At 41.7% G+C, this 25,945-nt stretch overlaps 2 protein-coding genes across 3 annotated transcripts in view; both read right to left on the minus strand.

Annotated features, from left to right (window-relative positions):
* pdlim5b (PDZ and LIM domain 5b) overlaps positions 1-5,388 on the minus strand; it is a 90,773-nt gene extending 85,385 nt beyond the window's left edge. For both annotated transcript variants that reach the window (XM_080743253.1, XM_080743252.1), the window contains exon 1: positions 5,319-5,388. The gene's annotated coding sequence lies outside the window, so the exon portion shown is untranslated. The remainder of the gene's footprint in view (positions 1-5,318) is intronic.
* Positions 3,195-25,945, minus strand: opn4xa (opsin 4xa; the record flags this gene model as incomplete). The annotated part of the gene is made up of 10 exons (XM_080743436.1): positions 3,195-3,208; positions 12,981-13,287; positions 13,905-14,051; positions 14,875-15,052; positions 15,213-15,320; positions 15,658-15,807; positions 17,268-17,439; positions 18,131-18,334; positions 19,298-19,431; positions 25,812-25,945. 10 exons carry the CDS (start codon positions 25,943-25,945, stop codon positions 3,195-3,197), a joined length of 1,548 nt encoding a protein of 515 aa, XP_080599562.1.

Here is a 25,945-nt window from a genome sequence, read left to right on the forward strand (position 1 = left end):
GTGACTTTTACTATACATTCCAAATTTCTCCTGGTCTGGTTTATCATATCCTGTCGCCAAATTATTTTTGTCTCAAGGCTGATATATGAGCTCATGACTAAAATGATGAAACCATGTAGCTTCGTACATAAAAGGACACTGCACACAACTAGGACAGGACAACAGAGCACCCTCTGGGAGGAAATGGCAAGGAAAATATTTTGAACAAAAAGGAAATGGTAAAATTCCACCAGTGGGTTGTTTTTAATACTTTCATTGGACTCGGTTCTACAACAGTTTCGACTGAGGCCGACAAGCCATATCAATCTTAAAGGTGCAGTACAGTAAGTGATATTCTTCAGTTAAAACAAAACGTTACAAAGCTCTATATCGGTAGGTACTAGGCAGTGTTGATTTCGTCGACTAAAACTATGACGAAAAAAGTTTGTCGACTGCGTTTTTCTCACTGACAAAAACGAAATAAAAACGAAATAAAAACTAAGCTGTGATGACTAAAACTAAGACTAAATATATTGAAAATTTCGTCAACAATAATCGTGATATGACATTTTCATATCATCCCATACCTAGTGTGTTGCCAATTTCATACAAAGTATATAGTGTTCCAGGTAAACATTTGTCTGCTGCTCATGTCATCTCTTCCAATGCCCTGTGTGAGTTCTCTCTCCTGAACGGATACAATTATTGGTACCAACTAGTACCAACTCACTGCCAGAAAGGTTGTTCATTGAAAGCCAAAGAGTACCTGGCACTCCCATGTCCTTCACACACCTCACACTGGCAGACATGGCATTACTTGGATGACAGCACAAATACCATACCCTGATTACACCCATGTGGATACATGAAATGGACAGGTGACAGTTCTAACCGAGGCATAGAATACCACATTTCATGCACTGCTGCGTTTCAAATGCATTTCAACACTGCCATAACAGTACGCATTCATTTTCTATTAAAAGCAATCTGCAATATTTTAGAACAAGCAAGCCACTTGTTGTAACCCAGGACCCAGGAGACAGAAATTAAGCAGTCAAACATCTAGACAGGTTGTTATGATCATGCCCTGAATATATACGTATTGTATATGCAACAAAGCATGTCTACAAAAACAGAACACAGCATATTTACTAGAATGTGTGCGTGCGTGCGTTCCTGTGTCAGTCTGACTAACTCTAAGTGCCTTTGTGAGGAAAATTACACTGCACATCATGTGTGAACACATGACCTTTGCCTGCCTTGACAGGCAATGATGGTGATGGCGTTGACACCAAAACATGTCTGAGACCTCTAAGCATCACACGTCGTCACATTGCACAGTGAAGAGCAGACAGTAAAGTTTAGCAACTCAACAAAACGTGACAAACGTGGGATTACAGTATGTCAGGGTTCCCCAATAGGCGGCCCACGGGCCATTTGCGGCCCGCGGGGGGCTACTGTCTGGCCCCCACCAACCCCAGTAATAATGGTGGTATAAGAGCAGCAACAACACTAGTATATCGTCGTTGTTGGGTGGAAATCTCGTATCTCCAAATGTGTACGTTCTTTCGCAAATCATACAATGCCGTCGCACAAAAGTAAAAAAGAAAAAAAAACATGAACATTCAACATTCAGTGGTTTTTCTGTAATTTGTTGTTTTTTGAATAATTAGGCTCAGAAAAGTGAGTTCATTTTCCTCTGGACGTACGTACGCATCATCATCCAGGGGAGGATGTGGTTGTAGGGGAGGGTGTATCACCTTTGATGTTACTTTCCACTATGTTTTTATCGTTCCAATGCACCATTTACCAGTTCAGTTGTTGCGTTCACCCTCACCTACAACCACATCCTCCCCTGGATGATGATGCGTACGTCCAGAGGCAAGGCAAATGAACCCGCTTTTCTGAGCCTAATTATTCCAAAAACTACAGATTACAGAAAAACCACTGAATGTTGAATGTTCATTTTTTGGGGTGTAATTGAGGTCAGGAAACATGAAAAAAGCCACACAATTCTTTTTATTTTTGTTGATGTCATGACCGCTACACAACTATGTCAAAACCCTGTAGTACTGTAGATGGCTGGACAGTGTATGAAACAGAGTGGAGGGCTTTATATTTATCAGTCAGTGATGTTCAGGTTTTTGTGTTATCCAATGCAGGTACAAGTTTAATAGATCATCATCCAGGCTGGCTGGAACCAATGGTCAGAAATGTGTACTTATGCAAGCAGAACCAGGCCCGGGCATCAAATGAAAAGACATGCTGATTCTTAGGATAGACCAGGGGTTCCCAAACTTTTTTGTCTCAGTTTTTTTTTTAATCCGAGGCACCCCTACATTATAATTTCCACTCCCAGCACCTTATATTTATAGCATATCGTCGTTGTCGGGTGGAAACCTTGTATGTCCAAAACAGTTTGTTTTGTATTTATCATCTATGTTGCGAGGCGTTGTGTGCTTGTAGATCTGCTGTTTTCACTAGTTTTGTGCGACAGTCTTGTATGATGAAGCAGGGCTTTGCTTTACCAAAAGACGTACACATTTGAAACTTGGAGATACGAGGTTTCTGCCCGACAGTGACGATATTTTAGTGATTATGTTGTGAGGAAAACGTTGAGATAATAGCCATTTTGGTTAGAACTGACTGAAAATAACTTTGTACTTCAAGTTTAAAATGATACTAAATATTTTTCCAAGTGTCAAAATAAATTCCAAATATTATCAAATTATCTCGCGGCACCCTGGACTGCCGTCGCGGCACCCCAGGGTGCCCCGTCACCCACTTTGAAAACCCCTGGGATAGACTACATCCCATAGCCTAGAAGAGTGATTGCTCTACGATTGTCTAGTTTGTTGTTAGGCTAACCGGCCAACCAGTGGTGTAACTTGAACTTCATCAGTCAGTGCCTCAGTCAATCAGACATTCGCATAAGGGCTGGCAGTGGCCCCACAGTTGCGGTATACAGACAAAAAAAGAGGTGAGTAAACATGTCATCATGGATGTTTCCCCATAGCCTCCAGATCAGCTAAGTTCTCACCATTTCAATGCGTTTGCGGTGGGCAGTAAAACAGTAAAAACGTGTCTCCTCTGGTGAGTATTTCATGAGTAATTGTGCCTTGTCATTGAAGAGCCACGCCATTTGTGGGCTGTAAGTCATGTTCCTGTTGCAAAACTCTAGCATGACCATACCCCTGGGGCACTAATAACACCTGCTACAGCCTGTCACCTGAACACGCACACACTCACACTCACACTCACACTCACACACTCACACCCACACACACTATCTATGCATGCCCACTGGCTGTCTTATTTACATCATCACACCTGGAGTAGAGCATTCTCTTTTAAAGAGGCCAGGACAAGCTTTATATTAAAGGGTGATGGCGGGGTGTGGCACCTATGCAGCATACAACCCATGACTCCAACTCACAATCATAATCACACACAGACACACACACACGCGTGCGCGACTGCGCGTATGCACGCACACACACAATATTTGAACTCTCTAAACTCTAAGTGAGACAGATAGCCATGTCACCGTATAAGGTGACCAAGAGTTGAGGTGTTATTTAGTTTCAGTGAAAATTACAAGGTCTACATAAACAGACAGCTGACTATGGCTGAAAGAAGTTGGAACACAAACCGTTGTGTATTCAATCTGTCAACAGTGTAACATTGTAATGGATTAGTGAGGTGATATGGATTACAAGACTACTCTTTCAACAATGACAAAAGGAATCATGCAGCACAACGGCTAATCCTACCAAGTCAAATTATAACAAACAAAGCTCTACAAATCCTCACAGAAATCACAGTCCAGTAGCAACAATGATTCTTTGACACCGAAGCTGGCTGAATCATAGCTTACAAGACTATTGAATTCCTAACCTCATAAGGAAGCTGTGAGTCAGAGTTCAAGTCACCAAGTTTATCTGACTTTGACACTGCTCTATTTCAAAAGTTCCTTTTCAGTGGCTTTGGGGCATGAACTTCTGCTCTTGAAAGGCAAGCCATTATCCACTATTTAACCTATGAACAATACAACATAAAACGGCTTAAAAAAAACTGCATTTGGACAACACAGATTTGTTTCCCCCCATTTATAGACATCAACGTGGCATCAATGTGAGTATGCAAGTAAAAATAAAATAAAATAAAAATAAAGTACAATTTCATTAGATCTTTAGTTGGGAGTCATACTATATACTTCACTTACAACTATGCCCACATTACTTCGTTCAAATCTTCATAACAGAGAGAACGAGATTAACCCCATCTCATGTCCCTGCTTGTTTTCCAGGCTAATGATCTCATGCATACTGTACTAGACATGATTAGACACACCTTTTAGTAAGTTCCCACACTGTGTGTGATCTAAACTGTCTCAGCTGAAAAGATGAACTTTGGTCCGTGGTGCAACGGTAGTATGCCAGTTAGTGGATGAGCCCTGGTGTCAGTTGTCAATTTTTTTTACAAAATGCTATAAAGTTATCTTCCTTAATGATCTGTGTTTTCTAATGATAAAGTCTTACTTGAAAATGCCTTTATTATTAGTTTTTATATTTTATTTCAGATTGATCACAGATTAAACATACATAAACTACTTTGACAATACAGTAGCATTATAACATATTGCCATTTAAATTTTGCAGTATGGCAATATTGTCCCATGTCAGTGATTTCCCTGTGTCATGAATATAGAATTTGAGCTAATCATTATGTTATTTAGCTCCTCACAGTACAGCTGTCTTTTCTTTTTGTAAATGTTTTAACCAATTTATACAGCAGGCCTATTAAAAAAATCTAATAAGATGTTTAGGCCCTACATTTCATTTTGAGAATAGAAAATGCAGAATACAAACAAAAAATATATAATGTATATTATAAATAAGACACACACTTTGCATATGGTGCAACTGCAACTTTTTTGTTTGTTTCAGTTAGGCCTACAGTCATTACAAGTGACAACTATGGCCATGTGACAGCTTCTCCCTAGAAAAGGTACAGAAGGCTACCTGAGGCTTTCAGCCCTCTAGCGCGACTATGGGCGCGTTTGTGGTGGGTGTGACTAAAATATTCTGGTATTTGTATTTTGTATAATATTTTCGTGCATAGGTTAGTATAGACGGTATAACTTCGTTTTGAAAAGCATAATAATTTAAACCATCACAAGACGCACCATTCTCTCATACTCTTGTTCATTTAATTGTGAACTGTGGAACTTTCTAGCAGAAAGAAGTGAAAGTGACTCCAAAGTTATGTGTCTAACTAACGGTTCCCCAGTCATTACTAGTATCCATGCATCTGACTCACATATGTTCACAACTCACCTTGCTATGTAAAGCCGGGTCTGGTGTTGAGATAGAGGAGCGTGTGGTGTGTGCGACCGTCGTACCTCAGAGTTTGGGAGTGAACTGAACTGAACGGAACTGGGACTTCCGCATAAAACCCTCCCCCATGCATCTGACAGCCCGGAGGAGGGGTTGTAATGTGTAGCAGCCTGAGCAGCCTGGCCGGGCATGTGGTGCGCTTCACTGCACGACACAAGCCCAACAATGCAGCAGTAGCGTATCAGGGGTTCTCGAACTTTTTCATGACCCCCAAATTGACACACTTATTAGCCCGCGGACCCTCCATTTGAAAAGATATGCCAGGAATCCGTAAAGGGAAGATTTATAGCAGTGATTCTCAAATCAACCATTTTAATTTCAAGGACTCCCAGACGCATTAGGTAGACTATTGGCAGGATCGACCCCCATTTAATACTGGTAGGCCTATGTCTATCTCTGAGAGTGAGAATAGACTGTTTATGCTACAACTCCAGGCTGTTGACTTGTCCCTCCATGGCCTCTCTATCAAGTGTGTCAGAACACAACATGGCACTTGGCAGTTGGCACAGCATGGCAGACAAGACAAAGTTCTTATGTGTTCAAGAGCTACAGTTCTGGTAGGCTATAGGAAGACAATGTTAGGCCAAAGTTCCACTTGCATAGACTATCTAATAATCTATTGAGTGAAATGCAAGAGGAACCCTTTTATGACTATGACACCATGGCCTTTTTCTTCTATTGCGCAGTGGTTTTCAAAAGAGATAGACCTGAAGTTTGCAAAGCATGATGTAATGCATAAGTTTAAAGTGTTTTAAGTTGTGCAATATCAAATAGGTTACTTTATTTAAAACAGAAACATATTGCACCCATCTCATGGAATAACCATTAAATATAAGTATTCAACTCCATTCTGTCTTGGAGTCTTAGTCAATGCAGTGTAAGGCGAAATGTGTGCAACACTGCCACCTCCTGTGCATAATAATGTACTACAATAATGAACTAACTGACTCTTGTACATGATTTTCCAAACTAGGAGCTAGCTAGCCTACTACTCCTGGTCAAATGAATTATTATTTATCATTGTCTCCACCAGCCGAAGGCATGGGGGAGAGTATGTTTTCCCCTCCGTCCGTCCGTCCGTGCGTGCGTCCGTCCGTCCGTCCGTCCGTCCGTGCGTCCTCGCAGTTTGTGAGCACCTAATCTCAGTCGCCGTTGGCACGGTCGCTGCCAAAGTGAGCACACACATTCCCTGGATGCCAATCTAGAACCTCTGCCCTAAATTTTTCAAATGGGCCTTTTCTAGCGCCACCTAGTGGCCGATGTTCGCAAAACACATTTCTGTGCACTACTCTTACAGATTTTGTCCAAAAATCCTACAAATCGGTAGGCAGTATCTCGACAGTCATGTGATCGACACAGATCTGTCTGATTTTGCATATTCCATCCTGATTGGCTAAGATTGGCTTCCAAAGTTTGTAGGATTGAGCCGTTTTGAACAAAATGCCTCAAATCACAAACGCAAAGTGCAATTATCATGAAATCGCGCACACACGTTCCCACTAGGCCGAGGAAGAAATGCCACTTATTTTTTTTTAAATCAGCCTCATGGCGGCGCTATAACAGGCCGATTCGTGGTTTTACCTATAACTCCAAACTTTGTAAGCGCACTCCCTAGACTAGAGGCTAAGGATAAACCTTTGCCCTACATTTTTCACATCAGCCTTTTATAGCGCCACCTTTGGGCCGACATATGTAAAACACATTTTTGGATATTACTCCTTGAGATTTTATGCAAAAATCACGCAAATCGGTACACAGTATCTCTATAGTCATGTGATCAAGTCCGATCAGTCTGATATTTCATATTCCATCCTGATTGGCTAATTAGCTTCCAAAGTTTGCAGGATTGCTCCGCTTTTGAACAAAATGCCTCAAGTCATCAACGCATGTTGCGATTACCGTGAAATTTGCCACACATATTCCCACTAGGTCAAGGAACAAATGCTACCTTTTTCACATTGGCCTGTTATAGCTCCACCATTAGGTAGACTTTAGCAAAACACATTTTTGGAACACAATGCTTCAAATCATGCATGCAGCGTCCGATTGCCATGAAAGATCTAAGGTGAAGAACATATGCCACCCTTTTTACATTGGCCTATTATACAGTAGCACCACCAGGATGCACGGCCTGGTGGAGACCTGTGCTCGGAAGAGCACTGCTTCTAGTTCAACTATGTGGAGGTTTCTCTGGTCAAATTTGTTGTACTTATGCGTAGCCTACTTGAATTAGGTTAAAGGGATATTTCACTTTCAAAAAAACTTTTGGTCATTTTAGTGTTTAGTCAGGCTTTTATGAACACTCTGAACAGTTTTTAATTTGCTTAATTCAATATTTAGATATTTGATGTAAATGTTACCAGGCCCTCCTCCTGCAGGAGGCCTCCACATACACACCCATTGTAAATTCAAACTCCATTTTAACCATGATAGATTAATTAATAACACCCATTATTTTTTCTGGTGACTCATAATACCCTCCTAATACGTGAGCAGGCCGTGTTTTTCCGATAATTCTTTTAATTTATTTTTAATAATATTTTATTGTATTTAATTTTTTCCATTTTCCAAAATAATTATTACAAATAAATGAAAAAGGTTATTGAAAAAACACGGCCTGCTCACGTATTAGGAGGGTATTATGAGTCACCAGAAAAAATAATGGGTGTTTTTAATGAATCTATAATGGTTAAAATTGAGTTTGAAGTTACAATGGGTGTGTATGTGCATGGAGAGGAACTGGGCCTGGAGGGCCCGATAACATTTACATCAAATATCTAAATATTGAATCAAGCAAATTAAAAACTGTTCAGGGTGTTCATAAAAGCCTGATTAGATGATAAAATGACCAAAAGTTTTTTTGAAAGTGGAATACCCCTTTAAGGCCACTGGAGTATTTGCTTAAAAAATACCAAGTATTACTTTGGCCTTGAAAAGGAAATAAATTCTTTCTTTCAAATATATTATGCATTATTAAGCAAAACCAACAAATAATAATGAAAATAGCAGATAAGCTCACAATGCTTTGCATCAACATGTTGAGAGCCTACTCTTTCTTCATAGAAATGTAATGGAGTAAAAACGTTTATCTTTGAAATATAATGTGAAAGTCATTTGGTATCCAGCAATACCAATACTCAAGTAAAGTAGGCTACTTTTACCCCAAAACTCAAGTAAATATGATTGTGAGTAGGCTTAGTTGCCCAATGATACTTTATAGACTTACTAGCTCCTACTGTAGCCTATACTGTTCTGAATTGAGGGAACATTATACAATAATCACCAAAAAATCAAGAGCTGGGAAACACTAAATCTAACAAATCAGTAGGCCGATTAATTTTCAGTCACACATCCAAGGCAGCCAAAAGCAATTTTCTCATCATTTGATTTTTTGAGAAGAGGCCTAATATAATCCTATAATCGGAGATTAGAAAGCTGACATTAGTGACACCACCCACTATTTAAGATTATTGCTTGTGAAATGGATTATAAGCTTATCTTTTTAATAAAATAAAATGAAGGCCTACAATAAACCATACTGCAAGCTCATGGCCGTGTCGGCCTGCCCTCTAGTGGTCAACTAATAGATTAGCCTATGTTTGAAGCAAGTGTAAATCTAATTCTAAGATGTCAGGTGGCAAGTGGGAGACCATATTAAGCACTGGATAAAAAGCCTAATTTGTACTCTGTATGTTGTTTGCTGCATGGAAAACATGTATTATCAGTATACAGACCTATTTAACAATTACAGTATACAAAAATAATTATTATAGTTCAGTCAAGACAACTCATGAATGGATAAAATATTTTTATTGAATATAAAATTAGCAATATTTGTTTTGGTTTGGCCAAGAATTGGAACTGCATTTAGGTACCGACTACCGAGAAAGCACATTATCTCCCGAGTCCCTACCGATAGGGACACAAAGTACATTAATGTAGATCCAAAACCACAGGTGCTAGCTGTGGTGGTGGAGGGTGAGCAGCAAGTTTTAAAGCAGCAGCAGCACAGACAGCAGTAGGCAGCAGCAAATCGCAAGTAAGGAATGAGCATTTAAATAGGGCGCTCTATTATTAAGTGAGTATGTGATTGGTTGAGAATAAAAGCATGGAGTTGAGACTGTCTGCCAGCAGCAACTGCACTGTTTTGCACTGTGCACATGTACCATGTGCAACACAACACTCATTTTACACAGCTGGAGGTGCGCCAGTCCAGGCGAGTTCTCCAGGGCACAGTGGAAAGACCCAAATCGAGCTCGCCCGGACAAATGTGTCCGTCATCAATGACCAGCGCTGTGAGGGGGTGAGTATGCTTTATAATGTAAGAATGACTATTATACAGAGTGCTAAAGACTTAGGGGGGATGACATAGTCGTAGAGCAATTGTTGGTACCTAAATACTTTGTCTCCTGAGTACTGTTCTTAGTACACACGCACCAAATGGGGGCCCGCCTTGCTGTCCAAAAGACTTATTACAGACTGTTGGGGCTCTTCTACTGGCCAAGGTAAAAAAGTGCTCTAACCGTACGCTGAAGCAGATGCTGAAAGAAGATGATACATGTAGATTTCGATGGTAAGAATTGGGACCAACTCTTGCTGTGCAATTAAGTGGTGCAAAAAGCTGTGCAAGCTGCAAAAGCTGTGTAAAGAAGGTAAAGAATATGCTTGAACGAGGGGTTATCGAAGAGCCTTGAACAGATTCCCTGGTCGAACCCCATAGTAATATTTTAGGAAGCTGAATAATGCCTCCCTACTGTATTTGAAGCCTACCCAAAGCCACGTGAGAATTAGCTAATTGAAATACTAGGTCCGGCTCACTTTATCAGTACCCTAGAAATGGCAAGGTCCCCTGACACTGCTAGAGGCCGCCCAAAGACCACCTTTCCACCCCAGGTGGCTTGTACCAGTACAACATCCTGCCATTCAGTGTCCATGTGGTGCCCTGGAGACCTTTCAACGAACGATGGACTGCATCCTTCGGCCCCATCCTACGCAGCTGCATACCTAGATGACATCATCGTCCACAGCTCCACGTGGTCAGAGCAACTACTTCACCTCAAAGCAGTAATGGGGGTGCTCAGACAAGCTGGGCTGAGAAAATGCAGACTCCAAGAGACAGATTACCTACAGTAGGCCACCGCTATTGGTTGGGGGTGTGTCAAGCAGCAAACTCGAAAGGTGGAGAGGTTTTGGAGTTACCCGCGTCCCGTAACAAAAAAAGACTAATCTCTCAAGAACAGACTCTCTGATGCTAAGGAACAAAACAGAGAGGGTGCTGTTTTCCCCTTTTCTTTGACGATGGTTAGCCAGATTGCAAAAAGACAGGTACGGCGTACCTAAGTTTAGTATCATACAGCAAAAAATGGATCAACAACTTCTCTACGGTTGCATCTCCGCTCTGATCAGCAGCCTGTTGCTGCTCAGGCAGAAAAGGCATTCCAGGCCCTGAAACTTTGCGTGAGGAACCGGTGTCACCTGACTTTGACAAACCCTTTGTGCTGCAAACAGATGCTTCTGGAACAGGGATTTGCTTTTGGAAGATCCGAGACCAGAGAGCGTGTGAGCTCTCGAAGCCACTTGGAGCGTATAAAATAAATAAGTAGGAGTCATACTAGCGGGTGAGAAACCCCACACCATCAGGGTGGATACTGTAAACAGTTTGAAACAGTAACAGTAAACAGTTTGAGTTCCTTTAACCAGGGTCTCCCAGCCAGGGGCTAAATGATGCCCTCCTTTTTCCCTCTACTAGATCTACAGATCTACAAGCTCACACGCTGAGATGCATTGTGAGCTTGTACAGTACTATTTTCACAGAATGTCCATGTCTAGAATAGGGGTGCCAGGGTTCATGTTTTGTAGATGTAAGATGCAGCTTTACATTCTGCTGTATATGACACAGCTTGACTTTGCTTGCCTTCAGCTGCCTGTGTGCCACTTTAATACATGACTACTAAGCTGATGGGAAACCCAGCCGTCTAATGTCCTAAGACAAGCCAGGAGGCCATGGAGCCACTGAAGTGTAGTAGTTCTCATTTGTGGAAGCAGCGAGTGCACACTGTTAGAGCACCATTACATAACAGGATGAACCAAACCGTGCAAGACATTCTGAAATCAAAAGCACAAGTTCAAAAGGAGGAGAGTTCAAAGTGGGACTTGTTGAGGGTTTGAAAGTAAGAAAGCTGTTGTTTAGTGGCCTCACAATATTTGAACATTTCTAGCAGGTGTAGCGTGTGATTATGTGATCATTTTACTTTTAGTCCAGATGAAGAGGGCTTTTTAAGGTAACGTGGTTCAGAAACCTGAACCTTACTGCTCTCACAGAGTCTTACAGTACACACGTCCATTGGATTAATAGGATACGCAGAGGGGAATAAGGATAAAAATGCAGATCAACAAAACTGTCAGTTGTTCAAGTTGCTTCTTAATGGCATTCATGACATGGCTTTAAAAAGTGTTCTCCCAATAAATTAGTATACATGATAGAACAGAGAGGATGTGTGATGCGTCCGAAGAGAGCAGTTAGTATCAAAACCTCTGCCTCATGTCAGTCAGTCACGCCTCATGTCATGCGCTCCATATATGGCCATCCTTGTCCCTTTTATACCCATACTGTATATGGAGATCCCTGATATCATCAATATTAAGCCCATATCTTGGAATGCCCATATATGGACATATTGTGTCTCAGTGCGACCTCGCCCTAGCTTCTCGCCCTTAGGGCGTCTTACTAGTATTGGATGGCCAAAGGTCAGTTATTATTACTTGCACGAGCAGAGCGCGTAAGTACTGCGATCGGCTGGGTATGTATGTCTGTGATCTTCTTTGTTTAAGCCTGTTGATGCCAGTGGCGATGCCAGTGGTGAGCGTACCTCATGGCGCACTCTGCTGGAGTCTCAAGTAGGTCATACATGGCCTACTTGTGCACAAGGCGCAAGTTGGCACCTCGACAGAGTGCAGTTCTAGTTGTTTCTTCAGTTTACCCGTTGCATAGTAATAATGCAAAGGACCTGTTTCTTAAAGCTTCATTATAATTTTTATGAATTAAATGTTGAAATGTTTCAACAAACCGGTATGGTATAGTAATACAATATAACTAACACATCTGTAGTGGTTGGAGCTGGTCCTCCTACTCTTCCACTGAGAAATCTAGACCCCATGTGTCAGGTTCACCTACAGTACAGTGCTGGTTGACAACTAGTACTGCCTGAAGCTCATGCTCGTGCAATATCTTCCCAGACCCAGCAGGGATGCCATCTCTGCAGGCATCTCTCATTGGCAGAGTGGTAGTTATGGTGAAGTTATGGATTGCAACTTCTACCACTTCAGCCCAATTTCATACTTGAGTGACACTTGAGGCAAACATCGCTGTAAACACTTGTTTTGCATTCGATTGCGGTACATGCCGTACTTCCCGGTTCAATGAAAGGTAAGAATATCAACTGATTTCCAACCTAACCATTCATTCAGATACTGTGTACAGTACTGCACTGCACATACACACATGTTCGCCGTTTAGCTTCCTGATGTTTCAGGAGAGAAATCTTTCGACTGACTCCAGCAGTTCAGGAGAGCAATTCAAGCAATTCAATTTTTCCCCGTTACATAAGGCGTCCTCCGGGAGACTGCTCTCAGACACAGGACTGACGGTGGCACAGGCGTCCTTGCGTTCCTCATCGTCCGGGGACCCTGACCCAGAGGGGCCCTGCGTGACATTCCTATGTTCCTCCTCTGTTGGTGGGGTTTCTGTCAGCGGACATTCGCCCTCCTTCGCTACATACTGTTCCGTTATGTCTTCCGCTCTCCGTCCCTCCTCGCTGACAGGAAGGAGCGACACGGTGGCCTCATTGGCGGCACCAGACGCCCGGTCGTGGTCACGCCTGCTCATTGTCCCTCGGTCTGGGGCGGCAAACTGAGAAGGGAAAAAATGCAGTGAAATCAAGAAGGCAAAAGGTTTTTAGTTTTAAAAATGGCACATGCTGAGTGAAGGATTAATTGAGACATAACGTAACTGACCAATATGAACACACACAACCCTAACCCTAACCCTCTTTTCTAAAGCATGATGTCAAAATCCAGGCAAACTAAGGTCAGAGACCCCGTTCCCAGATCTGCTGAAACACCTTAGTACCATATCCATACTCTTTATGGGAGATTATTCTAGACTAGAACCCTAGAGATGCTTAATTTATGCTCTGTCAAACGCTCTTGATGCACACCAAAAATAGCCGACCTAAAAGCTTGTACATTGTGAGCTTGTAGATTGGCTATTTTCTGCACACAACACAGTCATGTATGACAAAGTATAAATCCTGACGTGGTACAGTAGTTCTGTACTTTAGTGTAGGTTTGCCTGGCTTTGGTTGCCAACTGCCTTTTTGGCTTTTAGATAATAGGGGCTGCGTATCACACAATCAGGCTTATAGTCAGTGTGGTCATTATACCCTTACTTTCACCTAAAACATCTAACTGCTTTTACATGATTAAAAAGAAAACCCTACATCATATGATATATTCTGATGACCTTACCTGATCCTTATTTTGGCTGCGCTTTGTCCTGATCCACTGAACTGAAAACCTGTGCTCCTTCTTCATCAGAAGTCCTCCCAGGGACTGGCCAGATCTGAGAGTATTTCCTTGCTGTTGTATGGGGTCTAGCTCTACATCACTCCACACCTGCTGTAGAAGACATGGATGTCAAACTAAATGAATAAGTTATTAGTGAAACTGTGGTATATCTGTATATCTGCTAATCTGTTGTGTGTACCAGTATGTGTGTGTGTGTGCATGCAACAGTATTTTAGCCTTTATTATAGTATAGCCATAATCATTTGTAAAATCAATTTACAAAGTATTTTGATAACTATACAAGTATTAACTTAAGGATAGTATACACAGTATGGCTTATATGATGCAGTGTGTGTGATGGGCGGATATACTCTATCTATCTATCTATCTATCTATCTATCTATCTATCTATCTATCTATATATCTATCTATCTATCTATCTATCTATCTATCTATCGACATACACACAAAGCCAGATGTACCGAGCGGTTAGCGACGCTCAAACATGGTGCCATATTATTAGGAGCATTAGTGAGGACCAATTATAGGTTATAAGGATAGGTTGACCTGGGGTCCCCCACAGGTCTGTTCTTGGTCCTCTCTTTTTTTCCCTCAACGCCAAATCTATCCAATCTAACAAGAAATGAGATGTGATGCGACTTGTGAGCTTGTATAGCTATGCACAGAATCGAATTATTTTGTATTTTTATTTCTGTATTATCTTGGACTGACTGTATATATTTGTATCTGTTGTTGTGCTGCACTGTACCATCACCACATTTTGTATTAAGAAGGAAAAAAAAAATCATTTTAATTACAAAAAGGAAAGAAAAAAAAAACATACACTGTTGATTCTGTTCCATGTCTGTGGTGTGCTTGTTTCCCCCGGTCATATCTTACCTTTTGAATTTAACACAGATGCTGAACTCACCGTGTCTGCAGTATGCATGGAGGAAACTCGTTGGAATTTGATCTTAGATCCAGAGGAGGATCTTCTCAGCAGTGAGCAGTCCCTGAAGGAGGTCTCACTGTTGGACACTGATATGCAATCCTTCCTGGGAGTTTGGGCTAGGAAGTGTAGACAGGGGACCTTCTGTGCTAGGGTATCCCTGTTGAAAATATTTACAGTGTATTGTCACTCTGTGTCACTCAGCAAGAATGCTATGTCCTCCTCAGGTGAACAGCACACCGCCACGATGGAGCCTGAATGATGACTGATGAGCCTATACTGTATAGGTCAGTTATAGGATGTAAGATAACCACACTCACCTGTATTTGGAGTGAATGATGGCATAGATGAAAGGGTTGTAGATGGCTGATGCTTTGGCTATAACAGCAGGTACGGCTTTGGAGTAGGGATTGAGGATGCTTCCATATCTGAAAGGTTGAACAAGGAAATCTGTACTATACTGTATATTGTCATTGTGTTATGTATGTGAATATACATTTTCCGGCCAATCACAGCGTGTCTTCTTTTTTTTTTGGCCAATCACAGCACGTCTTTTGCTTTTTTTTGCCTTGTGAGGCATTGTGAGTATGTAGATCTGCTATTTTCACAATGTCTTCCTCTAATATTTGACAATTTGGCCAATGTTTAATTTGTCATTTTAGAGGTATTAAATTCTCACTTTAAAAATGTACAAAAACCCTCTATACACTTAATCTTTATGAAAATAATTTGGCACAGGTTGAGAACCACTGCTATGATATTTACCCTGCCCAGGCGATGAGAGTGACGCATGCGTACGGCGACCAGGAGAGCACAAACACTATGATGACCACAAAGGCAATCTTGGCAAGCTTCCATTCAGTCTTGATGGATTGCTGCTGAATCAGGGTTGAATTCCCCATCTTGTCCACGTCTCTGATCACATGGATGAATATGTGTTAAACATCACAATACTTAGTTGTGAGTCACTTTCTGAACAAAAATAGATTTACCTCTTTAGGCCTAATTTATTTTGTGGTTAAACTAAAGTACTTGATTCATTTTGATGAAATTCTCTACTGTTCTAATCCAAGGGAAAATAATTAGCTCATATCAGAGAGCTTCACTTTCATAAAATGAAAGCTTTACTAAGCACAAGAAGTCTATGATTGTGAAGACACATTAGTCCAAGATTGAAATGTTTTTATTTTATTTTTTAACATTTTTAACAGTTTTATTGAGGGTACCTTGCAGATTACAGACAAATGACAATGGTTCAGATTTCCCTTTTGAATAAGAAGAAACAAGGACAAACATACACCCCCACCAGAAAAAGAAAAAACAGACAAAAGAAAAAGAAAGTTGACAGCTTAAAGGACAGAAAACGTTTAGTTGACAGCTTAAAGGACAGAAAACATTAGATAATAACTTAAAATGGTATTCAGAAGAACATAACCCGGACTGTTCTCAGGCACTTGAGGGGCCACCCCGAGCACTGGCTCTGTCACAGGAGACCGACCACCTTTCCAACAGAGGCTGCCATATTTTCAGAAATGTGGTCTTTCTTGATAATTGAGTAACAAATTCCCTCCATATGGGGCAGGTTGCCCAAGTCTCTGAGCCATTGCTGAAATGAAGGGCTAGATTCTGATTTTTTTCCATTTTTTTTTAAACAAAATACGAGTGTTCATCAACAAGACCTTCTCCAGGTTTAATAAAAGGGGATGTAATAGATTTGTATTTGTTAAATTAAGTGTTAACTAGCGCTATTTTCCAATAGCAACCATTGCTAATTGACTGTATAGAAGAACTATATAAATCAGGAGAGAGAAATCATACTGCCTATGCTACGGGATAAACAACTGAAATTGAAGGTGATGATATATTGCAGGCATGATGACTGTGAGTGCTGCGTGTGGCTGTGGGCGTGTGTGTTTGTGCTGTGTTTGTATTAGGTATGGGACGCTAAGTGATATTATCGTTTATCGTGATAAAGAACAAGCACGATAATCGTATTGTGGAGTTTTAATTTATCGTGAAATTGTCCTCCGCACTGGGGATCAATTCCCCTTTTATTTGCCGAGCATTTGCTGCATACCATTTAAACCCTCTATTGGTAAAACGTACTTATAATAGGCCTATACGTTATTCACCCAAATCTAAAAAAATAGCCGATCTACAAGTTCACAATGCGTCACAGCGCGCATCGAGTTGTGAGCATGTAGATCTGCTATTTTTTGGCAAATGTTCCACCCAAGGATAATGGATGTTGGGGATATTTTGATTATCGCGATGATATGGTAAATCGCGATTTCTTTGGTCACAATAATCATGATATGAAATTTTCATAACATCCCATCCCTAGTTTGTACAGTATGTACAGTATGTGTACATACCTGGCAGCACGACGAATAGCCAGGAACATGCAGAGGTAGCAGTAGGAGATGATACCCAATGGGATGAAGAACACAAAGCAACACAGCATCAAGGTGTAGCTCTTATTGGCTGGAGTCGACGTCACATAGTCCCATGTACATGAGGTCATGAGGCCTTCTGGGATATAGGAACCTAGAGAGAGAGAGAGAGAGAGAGAGAGAGAGAGAGAGAGAGAGAGAGAGAGAGAGAGAGAGAGAGAACAACATGAAGGAATGATGTCAGGTGGAAACCTTGCATGTCCAAAACCGTTCGTTTTGTATTTATCATTTTAAAAACGATTCAAAGAAGTAAAAGTAGCCAATCTACAAGCACACTACGCCTCGCGTAGTGTGCTTGTAGATCGGCAATTTTCCCTAGTTTTGTGTGACAGTCTTGTATGATGAAGCAGGGCTTTACTTTACGAAAAAACTTGTGAAACTTGGAGATACAAGGTTTCTGTCCGACAGTGACAGAAGGTTATGGTGAAAATGTGAAATGTTGTGGCTGTCGGACAGAAAACCTTGTATGTCCAAAATAACTACATTCCAGGAAGTGGAAATGGAAAGAGAACCTGTTCCAATGGATCCCAAGCAGTTAGTTGGTCAGTCACAAGCTCTTGTTGATACTTTTCATTGGTTTTCAGTATCGCGAAGCGATGAGTTGTGAGCTTGTAGATTGGCTATTTCCATATGTTTTACCCTTCACACTAGTACGACAGAGCAGGTCATTAATGTAATAATTAAAACAACTATTTTCAATGGAGAGACATCAAATTTCTCTTTCGGGTCTCAAACGAAAGAGTGTGAGAACCACCGCTGTGGCAGAAGGAAGCAGGGTCACTCACTCCAGCCCAGGAGAGGTGCCAGGCTCCAGGCTAGTGAGTACAGCCAGACCAGGAGGATGACGATGGAGGTGCGTCTCTTGGACGTCCACTGGATGGCCTGCAAGGGCATGGTTATGACAATGTAGCGGTCTATAGAGATAGCCAGCAAGTTGATCATGGACGTGATTCCAAACAAAGCTCCACAGAAGGCGTACATCTTGCACCCTGATGACAAAGAGGAGAGCGAACATCATAACCTGCATGGGTGTGATGTGATGTGACACGGTCCTTATAAAAAAAATCCTCATCTCATTGGAGGATATATTGTTAATGTTTACCAGCATGTTTAAACACTTTAGCCCTATATATATAGGTGCTGTATATATTATAATATTGTACACAAAAGTTGTTTGTTTCTGACATTTTCCGAAAATGTCGCTTATAATGACATGCACATAGAGTAAGTTGAAAGTGGTTAATTCATGTGACAGACAATGTGACTTACAGTAGGACACTCATTAAATTAGCACCTTAAAGGGCTTTGCACACAGACGCGTTTTTTCGCATGGAAAAGACGGACGATTTAACTTTTTTTAAAGAAAACTATGATTCTCTATGACCTCATGCACACCTGCTCCGAATTTGCTGTGCGGCAAGTGGCTGTGGCAGTGTTTTTTTTCCCGATCGAACCCAGTTCGATTCATGCATCTTTTCGCATGTGGTAAAAATTCATTGACTCCTTTTATGACTCATTTTTTGATCCGCAGTTCGGATTCCGCACAGCATTGCACACCAAATCCAATGCGTTTTAATCATGCAGCAAACAGAAAAAAAAAAAAAAAACGCAACGGGCATGTGTGCAAAGCCCTTAAGGGTATGCATTTTGCACACTATGAAATGCTTAAATGAGTTAGATGAGTTAAATGTGTCTTATTGGACAGACACAGAATCTGATGTGGTTACATAACCTCTTGTGTTGTATTTCATACTTGTGCTGGCTATACTGACACTGTAAAATGCAGTCTAAAATAAAATATTTATGTCATTCACATCATGAAATATTGTGCATTACATGTACTTAGTATGTATTATACACTTTCACGTGACTAATTGATACATAACTAGAAAGGGGAAAGCTTTCTTATGATGTCTAAAGATAAAATATAAATACATGGTAAAGGTAGGTACCTGTTTCCCCAAAAACCCACTCCTTGTAAAGTGAGTTGACAAAGAAGATTGGTGACTGTGTGATAGCCATGAGGAAGTCACTGACAGCCAGGTTCATGATGAAATAGTTGGGTGGAGTACGAAGCTTCTTGTTACTGAAACACAGGGCACGAAGATGTTAGGCTCGGGTCATGTTGTAATGTACAGATTTTACTTTTTTTTAGCATTTTATACTTTTAGGGTAGAGTAGTGGTTCTCAACCTTTTCTGGATCAGGGCCCACTTGATAATCTCAAAAGCGAGGCGTTGTGAGCATGTAGATCGGCTATTGTAGGCTATACGGTATGTGCGTTGGCTCTCGCCAACGTGCCTGGCACTTTAGCTGACTGGTCAGCGTGCATACCTGGCATATCGGGGTCCCGGGTTCACCTCCCGGCCGTGACGCTACATTGGTGGCAGCGGTACAGAGGGGAAGTATTCATCCCCAGCGGCGGTGTAGACCTGTCCGGCTAGTAGTCGACGACTGTTCCCCCCCCTGAGTTGCGTTTGAACCCCCCGGTTTCAAAGTCGATCTTAGATCCTGGCCGGCGCGCGTGGTCGCGCTTCCAGGTAGAGGGGATGACTGTAGGCTATACGGTATGTGCGTTGGCTCTCGCCAACGTGCCTGGCACTTTGGCTGACTGGTCAGCGCGCATACCTGGCATATCGGGGTCCCGGGTTTGCCTCCCGGCCGCGACGCTACACTATTGTCAAAATGGAATGGATCGAGTCAAACTAATGCCAATTCCTACAATTCCAAGTGTTTTTGCAGGTTGGGGGGTCCCCAGTTCGAATGTGATTATTTTGGGGGTCGCGGCCTGAAAAGGTTGAGAACCACTGCTTTACACCACTGCCACCCAGCATGACCACTTAACCTGGCAGCCGATATGACAAGTGGTCACTCAGATGGGTGTGCCACGTGACTTTTCAGAGCATGTTTAGTTGAATGGTCAATCAAACCATTGGGTTTCGGCTTGGATTAATGGAACTAACATAGTATTCATTCAACCTTTATAGTATACTTATACATAGTATAGTTCTTATTCATTGGTATCACAAAGAAACCTTTTTTTTTCTTCCAAGGTTTAAAAGAAGAAATAGCATAAATAGTTTTTAATATTCTGTATATTAATGTTATACACTATCATTACAGTCATAGTGCTTTGGAAATTATTAAGGGGCCCACTTGCGGCCCACCAGTGGTCCCTGGCCCACAGGTTGAAAACAACTTATGTAGAGCAGTGGTTCTCAACCTGTGGGTCGGGACCCCAAGGGGGGTCCCCAAATTATTTTGGGGGGTCCCCAGATGATTAACTTAATGTGCAAGATTGTTTTCTCACTCAACAGTAAACAAACCAACATAACGTTTAAGTGTATAGAGGGTAATCTGCACATTTCTAAATTTAAGGACTTTTTAATAATACCTCGTAAATGACAAATTAAACATTGTCAAAGATTAGAGGCAGAAATTGTGTTGCGAGGCGTTGTGAGCATGTAGATCTGCTATTTTCACAATAGAACCAGCCGTGTAATGGTTCAACTCTTAGTGATCGTCAGGGTGGGGGATCCCCAGTTCAAATATGATTATTTTGGGGGTCACAGCTTGAAAAGGTTGAGAACCACTGGTGTAGAGAGACAGGGAACAGGGCAGAAAGAGAGGGGAGATATGGGAGACAGGACAGATTCTAATCCAGTTTGTCACACTCACAAGAAGCTGTGATCTGTGCACTAACTGGCTGAGGCACCAGGCACCAAAACAGAGAAAATAGCCTTGCTTGCAGATCATCAATTTTCGCTAATTTTGGCTGCTTTTTACCCAACCAACAATGTAATAACCAGCCAATAATGTAATAACTTAAAACATTATGCAAGCAACAAATTGTGTTATCGATTCATACAATTTGGTCAGTCATCCGAACATCCTCTACTAGTATTACATCAATAATTTGAAGGGGGAAGTTATTACATTTTTTTACATTATCGTCTACTACAGAGAGACAGTAAGTATGGTGACTGGTTGAGTTGTTACTAAGAAGCTAATCATGCCAGACTACCGGTATGGTCCTTTCCCATTTAGGCCTAGAATTATTGAATGCTTCAAAGATTTGCACACATTTTCACAACTTTTTCAAAAATAGCAGATATACAAGCTCACAGCGTGCCACCGAGTGATGCGCTGCGAGCTTGTAGATCTGCTATTTTTGAAAAAGTTGTGAAAATGTGTGCAAATCTTTGAATATATGTATTTTCAAAGCGAACGCTTGTAACTCAAATTTTGCTTCTGGGGGGTCCTAGGACCTAGATATTTTGAGATGGGGGTCAGTGGCCAAATAAATATCAGTTTGGGGGTCCTTCACATGAAAAGGTTTGAGAACCACTGACATAGTAGTCTCTCAAGAACAGACTAACTGAGCTCCAGTTAAGTGAAAAGGAACTTTTCTTTGACGATGGCTGGCCAGATTGCTGTCATAGAAACATAGGTTTTTCAAAAAACCTTAGAAGGATTCAAAAGACACTTATAGAATCGTGTCAAAATTCTAATTTTCACGATTTCTCAAAAATAGCAGATCTACAAGCTCGCAGCGCGGCACTCGGTGCTGCGCTGTGAGCTTGTATATCTGCTATTTTTCAATAGAAGCATAAAATAATGATACACAATAATGTGTACCCGTTCTAAATGGGTTAAAGACTGTCTGAAAGACAAATCAGAGCCATTTATAACATGGTGTGTTTTGATATGAACTGGTTGAATGAGACCACCTCTCACTCGTTGTGGGAGGATGCATTGTCTATGGAAAAAAGCCTGCCATCCCCACCTCCCCTGCTCTCCACCCTACTCCACCACCAACGATCAATGAAGGACACATCAATAGTCTCTGTGTCTCCATTTACCGAACCACTGTGCAAATCAACTGGTCTGGCACCACTTTTCACTGACATCTTTATGTGTGTGTGTGTGTGTGTGTGTGTGTGTGTGTGTGTGTGTGTGTGTGTGTGTGTGTGTGTGTGTGTGTGTGTGTGTGTGTGTGTGTGTGTGTGTGTGTGCGTGCGTACACAGTACCAGTAAGACGCCTAAGGGCAAAACGCCATCTGTCTTGGCCATATATGGATCTATTAGTGTGGTTCTCCTAACAGGGCATCATGTGGGATACAATCCCTTTCATGCCCATATATGGAGATCCCTAACAGAATCCCTTTTATGCCCATATATGGAGATCCCTGCTCTGAGTATCTGACATCACTGTGATGTCACTTGTGATGTCACAGTGGAACTACAGTGTCAGGCATCTGCATTACCCGTACGGGCGTCGAACAGATGCAACCGCGTATTTCCCGGTGAACCTGTGCGCAAAGGTGGGGGCCGATGGGCAGGGAGGGTTGCGAGCTTATGAGAAACAACTAAAATAAGACCTTAAAACCTGGCGAAAACAGTTGCGTGCATTAGCGGAAGATGACGATAAAGGAAATCATTAAATGGAAAACATTAAATTAACTTCTGAAAAGCCTACACGGCCTTAAAACATGGCAATAACAGTTGCGTGCATTAGCGCAAGATTAGATGAGGATAAAGGAAATCATTAAATGGAAAACATTAAATTAACTTCTGAAAAGGCTTCTAAGCCTACACTATAGCCTACAAAAAACTAGTGGAACCGCGATCTTGCCACACGTGAATAATTGTGGTGCGTGTTTCCCAGTCCCCACACTCCCAAGCCCCCACCGTTGCTCTTAGGTTCACCGGGAAATATGCGATCGCCAAACAGATACAGTCAAGCTGTGATGGTTCTGAAAGTAAACTGCGTGCTACGGTCGCAATGAGTGCATACTGTATTCGTGTATGTGTTTTAATGGACACACATGTGTTGAACAGAAGAGCCTGAGTGATGGGGGGGGGGGGGGGGGGGGGGTAGCTGTACATTGTCAAACCTTAATGCAAAAAGCATGTCAGACACATGCCCATAGGAGAAAGTTTTTTCTCACTGCTAGACTGGCATCCTGACTGACTGACTGACTGACTAACTGACTGCACAGTGCACACGCTTCGTTCTCACCACTCACTACAGTCAAAGATCTGCAATATATTACCAAGATCATTCATTGAAAAGCAGAATAAAAAAATCTGATACGGTTTACAAGCTCACAATGTGACGTGTTTTGAGCTTGCAGATTTAGACTTTGACATCTTTGTCAAATTGTCACATCATTATGAAAAGGATAAAAACTCAAAGAAGCCAGAGGCTTATTTCCATTGATTGATTGATTGATTGAAGACTTTATTAGAAGTTTGCATAGGAAAAGGTACAGTTTCATGACGGTACAGTTCACTGGTACAAGGTCTACTAAAAGGAGATCCATGAAAAGACTAAGCTTATTTCCACTGGAAACCATTTAAGTATCTCATATAACATTGAATGACAGACAAATAGAACACAGTACTATGCAGTAGATATGTAAAGAAAAACAAAAAAGAAAACAGTAAGTCTAAACAAACAGTATATACAAAGAAGGGGCAGGGGAGGGTAGGGTTGGGCTAGGTTCATTTTTTACCAGTTGCGAACGGCTGCTGCCTGTAAGTGGTTTTTTAGGGCAATTTTAAAGGATGCTAGTGATCCACACTCCTTTATGGCCTTCGGTAAGGCTTTCCACATTTTGGTGGTATAGCAGAAAAACGAGTTTGACCCTTTGTTGGTTTTGACTCTGGGTTGGAAGTGATCTGTGGCGCTGCCTCTGGTGTTGTAGTTATGGACATCCTTAATGTTTATAAAGTATTTTGACAGATACTTGGGTATCATAGTGGTGTAGTGTATCTTGTACACCAGGCCCATTGCAAGTTGCTGTACTCTGTCATCTACTCTGAGCCACCCCACTCTTAACTGGTGAGTAGCGGTGAGGTGAGTCTGATAGGGAAGGGTAAGCAGGACCCTAATTAGTTTATTTTGGGCTGTTTGGAGTTTAGTTTTAAGGGCTTGTGGGGCGTCACGATACCATACGTGAACTCCGTAGTCAAATAGGGGCTGGATTATTGCACCAGCTATGGTCTTCAGTGTGCTGAAATTGACCATTGGGGCGATCCTCTGTAGGAAGCGAGTTCGTTGGTTGATTTTATTTATTACTTTAGAAGTCATCTTTTCGCTGGAAAGATTAGCTTCAAGGATACATCCTAAGTAAGAGATTTCGTTTTTTCGTGTTATGACCTTGTCACCCACTTTGATTGTGAAGTTATCGACTTTATTGAGGTTATGATTTGTTTCAAAGAGGATGGACTCAGTTTTTCCCAAGTGAATTGATAATTTATTATCGTTAAGCCATGTGCAGATCTTACTTAGTTCAGAGTTAAGTGTCTTTTCAACCTGCAAGTGGTCCTTGCCCGAGACTAGGAGAGCCGAGTCATCCGCGAACAGGAACAGATTGCAGTCGCAAGCAGATGCCATGTCGTTCACGTATATTAGGAACAACAGAGGCCCCAGTATGCTACCTTGAGGAACACCACAGCTTACTGGGAGGGGGGGGGACAGGGTACCGTTAATCTCCACCACCTGTTCCCTCCCCACCAGGTAAGATTGCATCCAACTCACTGCTGCGCTGTCAAGACCGATGGCTTTTAGTTTCTCAATCAGAATAGAATGATTTACGGTGTCAAATGCCTTCTGGAGGTCCATCATGACCATGCCGCTATATTTGCCGTCATCCGCTTCGCGTTTGATTTGGTCAGTCAAATAGAGAAGGCATGTGTCAGTGGAATGAGATTTTCTGAATCCAGATTGGAACTCGTAAATCAGATTATTCTCATCAAGATATTTTGCAATCTGTTCGTAGACTATTTTCTCCATGACTTTGGATATGGAGCTAAGAATGGAAACGGGGCGGTAGTTTCCAGGGTCTAGTTTGCTACCTTTTTTATGCAGGGGGGTTACTTTTGCTAGTTTGAAGTCCTGGGGGACATGACCCTGTTCAATGGAAAGGTTAATTATGTGGGTAATGATTGGAGCAATGGTGGCGGCTGAATCTCTGAGAAATCTAGCTGGAATTTTATCAAGGCCAGTGGCCTTGTGTTGAGGTAGGGCACTCAGTTTCTTAAACACTTCATCAGTTGTCACTGTGGCAAGTTTAAAACAATTGCGGTCCTTTCATATACGTATGAGCAAATTGTGTTGTGTTCAGTAGTGTGATATGGATTTTAGAAGTGTGGGTCCTCTAAATTCATGACGTCATTCGCGCACGCTGTTTTTATTGTTAATTAGTGTGTGCCAGTGTGCATATGAGGCGCGCGTTCATGCAGCAAAATAAGTGTGGGCTCGCCGAGCCCACGGCATCTCACCCCTGGTTGTGTTGCATGATGTGTATGTGTAATGTATGTTGGTATTGGCACTTAAGTCCACATACCAAATGGTGCAATACGTTTCCTTGTACACAACGGCTATTTTTGTTGTGCGACATCCGTCATATGACGAAGCACAAATCAGGCTTACAGTATGTTATGTCTGAATGTGGCCTACCATGAGAAGGCGTACATAACCAGGGCATTCCCAGTGACCCCCACAGCTCCGATCACCAAGACAAAGAAGGCAACAATGTAGTGAGCATGGTCGTGAACATCCACTTTGCGGTAGAATCCTCGGTCCAAGTCCAT

This window comes from Nannobrachium achirus (assembly GCF_963921795.1).
Source record: "Nannobrachium achirus genome assembly, chromosome: 15".
In the NCBI taxonomy this organism is placed as follows: Eukaryota; Metazoa; Chordata; class Actinopteri; order Myctophiformes; family Myctophidae; genus Nannobrachium; species Nannobrachium achirus.